This window comes from Crassostrea angulata, chromosome 2 (genome assembly GCF_025612915.1).
Source record: "Crassostrea angulata isolate pt1a10 chromosome 2, ASM2561291v2, whole genome shotgun sequence".
NCBI classification, from domain to species: Eukaryota; Metazoa; Mollusca; class Bivalvia; order Ostreida; family Ostreidae; genus Magallana; species Magallana angulata.
This window is the reverse complement of record NC_069112.1, coordinates 12,695,735-12,704,261: the sequence shown is the minus strand read 5'-3', so window position 1 is coordinate 12,704,261 and position 8,527 is coordinate 12,695,735. Positions and strand designations below refer to the sequence as shown.

Below are 8,527 nucleotides of genomic sequence, written 5' to 3'. Positions count from 1 at the left end.
TTTTATTGAGGATTGTTAGTAAAATATGAAGAAAAAAAAATACATGTATGGAGATTTTTCACTAAAAGGACTTATACTCTTCTTTAAAAAAAAAGCACCCACAGAAAAGGTGTGGTGATTTTCTCCAAGTATAGGTTTAGGTTTATCCAAATAACTCAAGAAAATTTAAATTGTAAATTTAAGAATTGTAGACATATTCATCTTAAGCACATGGCTATAAATACCAAAATTGGCTGGGAAACCCCTACTGAAATACATATTTTCGGAAAGACCATATCCCCTACCCCTTCTAACCATTTTCCTTGACCGTTGGGACATGCAATGTAAAATACTGGTAAATGTTTCATGTGTACATAAATACGGGATGTAAAATGACCTAATAAGAAAATTAATAATACCAGGTGCCTGGACCCGACCAGTGCCGAATTATGTGTGTAAACCTAGGGTTTACACGTCCTAGGGGCTCTGTCGTACACAGGTAAATATATTCAAGGTAACATCTGTTCAGCTTAAAGCTATACACACTATATACACATTATATTCAATTTTGAATAACGGTGAAAATGTATGTGTTTGATTACTTACAACAGTTACTTTTATGCTGTTAATTATAATGCCCAATTTGATCACGTAACAAAAATATCAAATATTAAACAATAAAAAAATATTTATAGGGTGAACATCTTTATAATTGTAATTGTTTAACAAATGAAATGGTATTTTCAGTAAAGCATAAATTTGTTTGATAAACAAGTGCAAACAAAAGGGAAAAATACATATCAATGAATACTTCCTTTAAAAAATGACTTAGACCTATGTGTTTCCCCTATGTGTTATTTTTAGATCCTGTAAGTGTTAATGCAAAAGTAAGGGTATCGTGAATGACATACGTATTTTACTCATAATACATGTATATATTTCCAATGAACAACTGCTAAGCATATTAAAAATCAAGTCGGATATTTAATTAGGCAAACAATAACTGCTACCTGATTTCCCGCGGACATACGCAATGAGATCGGTTTCGCTCTTCTGTCATCAATATTCATGAGAAGGTGATACTTTCCTGGCAGGAAATTAAACAGTTAAAAATCTATATCTTTGTAACGAGATGGAATTTACCAGTGTAATTTACAGAATAAAGGTAACTTTTATAGGTAGACAAACACAAACACGCGTTTTCACTGTCATTCGAAATTGACGCAAATTATAGCTTTATTCCTTTTTAAATAAAGTTTCTCATGTATTTTTAAAAAAATCTTTATTGACACTGTATTTTTCTAACGCAATATTATTCTCTCATAACTATGGCTATATTAAATATATTATATTTTTTATGTGTTATTTATTCATCTTGATTCAACATATGATAATCAGCATTAGAGATATTTGGCAAACGTTTCATTCCGCAAGCATACATGTATGCATGAACGAAGTGCCCCTGCTCCTGGAAAACGCAAAATTTATTAGTTTTCATTGTAGAACTATCAAAAATATGCAATGGTCCCCCCCACCCCACCCCACCCCCCCACCCCATAACCCCAGGGGCTCGTAACATAAAGGGTACTTAAGTCTAAGACAGTGCTTAAGTAGGACTTAAGTACATTCTTAGACTTAAGTCCGTAACTAGAGGAGTGCTTAGCTAGGGCAATTTACCCAAAACTTAGGCAGCCGGTAGAGGTGACTTAAGTATGTCTTAAGTATTGTTTACATATAATTTGAGGTTTTAATGCAATTCCCTCAGAATTAAAAATGTGAATACAGTGTATTTAATATGATATGAAGCACACAAGTAAATATCTACATATTTACATGTGTATAAAAAAAGTTAATGGCATGAACTGTCAATAATTATGATGGTGAGCATTTTCCACATTTAAGTGGGCTACTAAATAGTTTGTAAACACTGCTCATCGTTACAGAAGTAATTGGTATTCCAAGAATGGCAGCGATATATTTCCACATGCGGAATTTGAGAAAGAGAAGGACATTAAAAGAGAGGGAAATTCTATGTGATGAAATGGACGACGATTATATCATTTCAAGGTATAGACTTGATAGATTTTAATTCTCAGAGTGTGTGAATTTGTGAGGTTAGATGTTGAAAGGAAACAAAGAGAAATCACGCATTATGTGTGTCCTCCCAAGTTCTTACAGCATTGAGATATTACGCCACTGGTAGTTTTTTCAGCCTATAAGGGGATTCTCAGAGCATGTCTAGAATGACTGTTTCCTGAGTTATATCAGACATCTCAATAAGTATTGCAAATCATGCAGACGACTTCATCAAATTTCCTTACACAAATGCAGAAAAAATTAGTGTTATGCAAAAATATTATGAGTTGTCGAAATTTCCGAATGTTTTGGGTTGTATTGATGGAACTCAAGTTCCTATTAAAACACCATGCAAGGATGAACATTTATTTATCAATAGGAAGAACTTTCATTCAATAAATGTACAGGGTGTATGCGATTGCGACCTTCACAAATTTAGTAGCGAAGTGGCTAGGCAGTTCACATGATTCGTTCATATGGACAGACTCTGCACTTTCAACGAAGTTTGATTGTGGTATGTTTATTCTATTATTTGATTAATAAATAAAGTTCTGAAAGCTTATAGATTATTAATTTATTAAACGTTTGATAAAGTTCTTTCATAGCTATAATAGACTTCATAATTTAGTATCATTATTTTGAAACCAGAGTGTACATTTTACATAAACTTATACACTATCAAATACATTTTGTATGTATTTATTTAATAATATCGATAATATACATGTATATAAATGTAGGTGAAATAGGTGAAGGTTGGCTTCTAGGAGATTCTGCTTACCCACTTAGACCTTGGATGATGACCCCATATTTACAACCATCTACCCCAAGCGAAATTCGCTACAACACATATCATGCAAAGGCTAGAAACATCATAGAACGCTGTTTCGGTGTGTGGAAAGGTAGATTTAGGTGTTTGGATACAACTGGTGGGCCTCTAGTATTCGATCCAACGAAAGCGTGCAAGGTATTGCATGCTATAAATCATAGAAATTGTTTACTTGTATAAAATAATACAGTACAAATAATATACTTTATAATATGTACTGGAATTTCAGGTTATTGTTGCAACTGCTGTGTTGCACAATATGTGCATTAACAAAAAAATCCCTGTTCCGGAAAATGAGAAAGCTGCTCATAGCAATGACGACATAGTTTACGATGGAAATGCGAATGATGGAAGAGAGACAAGGCAAAATCTCGCACTAAGATTACGATGATTTTATTGAAAATTAGAGAATTCTGCTGGTGAAACATAGTATTTCGGCACTCTGTTGGCATCACAAATAATATAACCTCGTTTGCCTCTTTCTTCCTCTAAATAACATCTTCTCTCCTCCAACTCGAGTCTTCTTTCGTCAATGCAGTCTCTTCCTTTCTACCTGCATACGATGTGAAATGTAATAAAGTAATAATTATTATGTAATAAGACATTGTGCGTTTTTAAAATCGCACTTGAATATAATTAAAATTATGTGTCGAAAAAATTTACTAGTAATTTTTACACTTTATATTAATTATCAACATGTAAAATACATTGAGTCATTTTGTTTCAATATATACCGGGTAGTATAGGACGTCAACAATATCTATTGTGTACCTCTAATCTTTCTTTTTCTATCTGCAGGAGATTGTGCTCTTCATCGAGGGTGGAAGATCTCTTCCGTTTCCTATACTTGCATGGGACATGAGATATTTGCGTGGACTCACTGGATTTATATTCCTCTACCTCTCTGTACATAAGAAATTTGACTCATATTTAATGTTGTAATCGCTTAACATACTTACAACTGTTTCAAATTATGCTTAATATGGAAAATTAAACCTTATATGGAATAGAAAAGAATTGTGGCGTTAATTATAGCAGGTTGCAATTTACAGACCCTGAAACGTGCTGCTACACCAGTTGCACGGTTCAGTTCGTTACGCTTTTTGAACGGTACGGTTCGCTTTGTGAACGGTACGGTTCGTTTTGTGAACGGTACGGTTCGCTTTGTGAAAGCGTACGGTACGCTTTGTGAACGGAATGGTTCGCTTCTTGCACGGTACGCTTTGCTAAAAATAGCTGCACGCTTTGTGAACGGTTTGTGCGCTTTATTAAAGAGGTAGGCGTGGCCTGAACGCTTTGATTTTTCTCGATATAATTTCGTTTAGTTTTTGCCTGTTCTACTTCAGCAAGGTGGTAATTATGACATATGATAATTAAATTTTTTGTTTATTTATATGATATTTTACAAATGTATTTCAATCTATTTAAAATCAGAACTTTCATCCGTTCCCCTGTTTTTGATACGCTTTTTGTGAAACGTGTTCTCAGTGACAACCGGGAAGGGGGGGGGGTAATTTTTATTTTGATTAGTCTGTTATTATTAGTATTTAACTTTAGATAATTGTCATCATTAAGATAGATTAAAAGAACTGTTTGACTTTATCCGATATATTTTTGTTAATTCAGCGAGCTGTCGATAATTTTACAAAGCATCTTAAGTTTTTATTTCTATACATGTACTTGAATTGAAGTCATTAAATATTTCTAATCCATTTAAAATTGCTATAAAAAATTGCACCGACTTTATTCCGATATTTCTTAAGTTTCCTTTATTGTTGTCTTTATTCTCGGCTAGTTGTTATTTTTTATTCTCGGCTAGTTGTTATTTTTACAAGCATTTTTCTTTTTCCTTATTCATAATTCGTACAGTATGATCATTCTTTATTGCGTATTACTGTAGTACTATTGCCGATCAAATTGCCCTAGTGAATAGACGATGTAAAAGTACACGTAGTTAATGATAAGATAAACAATGAATTTCAGATAAGAAATCTTGAAATCAACTGTTAAATAGTTTTTGACACGAATTTTTATTCATTTAAATATTGATTCTATGATTTTCTGCACTTGTTCGTATACACAGATGATACCTACATGTAACCCGTCATCGCTTCTCTTATCTGAACTAAGACCACGTGTATAGTCAAACTATGACTATTAGTTTTTTAATTCCGTTAAACTATAAATGTACATATTTCTTTCGATATGTTTGCAACTGGATATACATAAGTCAATAGCTATCATTCTATTGAACAAGTGTCCGCTCTTCACTGTATGCATGCGATTTAGCTGACGATTTACAGATGCTGACTAACCTGTTTATATTTTATTTACCATTTTACACACATACTTGTAGTAAACAGGTCACGGAAAAATACCCCGTAATCAACAAATGAATGTTTAAAGTGATAAAAATATTATGAATTTATCTAGTAACAACAATAATACGACAGCGAGGGAAAAAGACTCTTATCGCCCGTACATTAAATATGTAATCATAAAGTCGGAAGGAAATTATTGTTGAATAATTTCAAATAGAAACACTCTTTTTAATAGAGTGAGAAAACATAAAACAAACACGTTTTTCATTCGATAATTTTCTTCTAGCCATATAGGAGGAACCAAGTAGCACGCGGCACATGGCGTGATCTGGGCTAAGTTCAAGATCGTAGCGGCTAGGTAGGGCTACGTAGCGGCTACGTTGTTGAACGGTATACTAGTCTAGCCGCTAGGTAGATATTCGTAGCCTAAATATTTTATGCTAAGCATCGAATTCAAGATGGCCACCTTAGTTACCACTTTGTAACAAACCCGAAATCTATTTATATAGTGATATTTTATTCCTCCTTTAAGTTATAATGAATCTTAACATGTATACTTCAGCTTGAAATTAATAAATTATGTCAATGTAATAAGTCTTTAGTTGAATATTTCCAACTTCAAGTCTGAGACCTAGCGGCTAACCTAGCGGTCCGTTCAATAGACCTAGATATCTACGACCTAGCGGCTAGGCTAGCAGCTACGATCTTGAACGCAGCCTTGTACTGTTATACCTAAACTGATTAACAGGCGAAGCACGTGGAGTCCTGAGATAAAATCCCGCTCAAATGACCAACTATAGAAACCCAAACCGAAATAATATAGTTCAGTGATAAAACTTAAATTTAAGTAATATAATCAACACACAAGTTCTCTCTCTCTCTCTCTCTCTCTCTCTCTCTCTCTCTCTCTCTCTCTCTCTCTCTCTCTCTCTCTCTAAAAGTTTGTACAGTAGACGATGTATTCAGACTGATCGCGACGGTTAAAATTTTGACGCTATATATCACATCACACATATTAGATTGAAAATAAATTTAAAAAGAGCTGTGTTTGTGCTTACATCTTCTTGCAAAATGTTAAATTCCATTCAACTATTTACAATGTATTTAATCAGTTTTTTTTGGTACATTAATGTACCCGGTAAATGATATTTTATTGCAAGTTAATATTTGTGAAAATCCCGCATGTATAGAGTCGCTGAATTGTTCTACCGATCCACGCGCCGATAGTCTTACGTGTAGTTGTGTACATATCTACAGACAGTTCTTTTGTTTTTTAGAGATTAAGGAAAGCCACGAAACAAACAAAGTAGAAGTAAGATATATTCAGACTATACACACGACAGGTTTGTCTGAGTTACCAAACAGGTGTCCGTGGAAAGGTGTGAATACCGGTATCTCGTGTACATCTATTTAAGCGTCCAAATATACAGAGTTAGTTGTAAAGTACAATAACTGCCAAAACAATAACACCTGTTGTGTATAGAACCCAAGATGAAAGACGCTGTTGTGTTTCAAATCAGCTTCTGTACACATATATCGCACGAGTGATTTTGGTTCATGTGAAATCACGTCGCCATTACCAGCTATGCGGGAAATAAAGTTGACTGTTATTTTATGGAATGTGTGTACTTTTTTTCATTCAATACTTGCATTTAATTAACTAAGATTGTGTACATGTATCTATCTACATGTAAAACATATCATATTAGAGTGATTTTTTGTTTATTTATTGCTACATTAATAGTTGAAGTACAAATCACCCGAGTCACCGGTAATATGTGATTGTCATTTACTACAGCACGTCCACATATATTTAAAAATATGATCTGAAATGTTTTCTTTTCTCATTTTTAATTGGTTTAAAGTTTAGCTGTAGATTAATTAACAAGACTAAGGGTCCGCGTAACTTAAGTCGGTATTCTTTTTTTTTTAATTTGAAAATTCCAACCCTTGTTTAGTCATAATGTATTTATTTCTATACATACGCTATTTTTTTAACGTCTCAGTTAACGATCTCTCTCTGTCTATCTGTCTGTTTCTCTCTCTCTCTCTCATTCATCTCTCTCTCAGTCATCTTTCTCCCTCTCCTGAGAATCATTGAAAGCTATGTAAGGTCCAGTATGTACCCAATGTTTCAAACATTTCATAAAAATAATCAAAATAGTATAACAACGAATTGTGTGAACATTAATAGTTTACAATGTTTAAGAAATCGGCGATGCAAGTTTTGAAATGATTACGGTCTTAGAAAGGAAATTAAATTAAAATATTTCGTAACTGGTTTAATAAGAAGAACAGTTTTTTAATCTTAGTATGGGATTTCTAATCCAGTATAAAAAAAATCTTGCAAAATATTGAACTTAACTGGTCAGCGATAATCTCCGTCCGTATTCATCGAAAGACATTAGGTCAATAAGCCGTATATGGAAGTTGCACGCTTATTGCACGGTACGGTACGCTTTTTTGTTCGCTGGAGGAGGGTCTTGCATAAATTATCTTGCATGCTTTTTGCACGATAAGGTTCGTTTTGTGAACGGTACGGTTCGCTTTGTGAACGGTACGTTTCGTTTTGTGAACGGTACGGTACGCTTTGTGAACGGTACGTTTCGTTTTGTGAACGGTACGGTTCGTTTCTTGCACAGAACGGTACGGTTCGTTTTAGAGGTGTAGTAGCACGTTGCAGGGTCTGTACCTATCCTCCCCGTGTACATGCTCAACAGGTTGTGTGATGGTGCTTGTACAATCTCTGCTGTCGTATCCGCCGGGGATCCCCTGAATGGCTGTTTGGCCCATAGTCTCAGCTATTTTTTGTTGAATGGGACTGAGTTTTTCTCTCGCCGAAACTCCTCCCCCGGTCTTTCTGGCTTCCTTACGGGCAGTTGATAACTTCTTCTTTGTGTCACAAGAAATGTTTCAATCTCCATTTCTTTTTCACATCTTCCGCCGACCTCTCCACACCGCAGCTGACGGCGCTGACCTATCATAATAGAAATTATGATAATTAAGGTGATTTATTTTAGTATTTTTATGTGGTATAAAAGAAAGAACAAGAAGGAAATAATGTTCTAATTGTTGGGGATTAATTCATATACATGTATCTAAGCAAATGAGTAATTATTAATCAATGAACTTGTATTGCATTGTGAAAAAAAAATATAGGTATATAAGTATGTTACTTTGAAGCAATACTTGTCCACATTCTTTGCTTGCTGGAATTTGTGGCTATATCTGAGAAGGCGGAATTCAAAATATCCTTATTATGTTGTACTTCTTCGATTAGAATTTCGATTTCGATATTGGTGTAGTTTGGTTTCCGTGCCAT

The 8,527-nt window shown here is 34.2% G+C and overlaps 1 protein-coding gene across 1 annotated transcript; it reads right to left on the bottom strand.

Annotated features, from left to right (window-relative positions):
- Positions 1-3,277: 3,277 nt before the first annotated feature.
- LOC128170670 (myb-related transcription factor, partner of profilin-like) lies at positions 3,278-8,527 on the bottom strand. The gene is given in 5 exon segments (XM_052836436.1): positions 3,278-3,423; positions 3,640-3,788; positions 7,898-8,121; positions 8,123-8,184; positions 8,383-8,527. Coding segments are annotated over 5 exon segments (726 nt in total).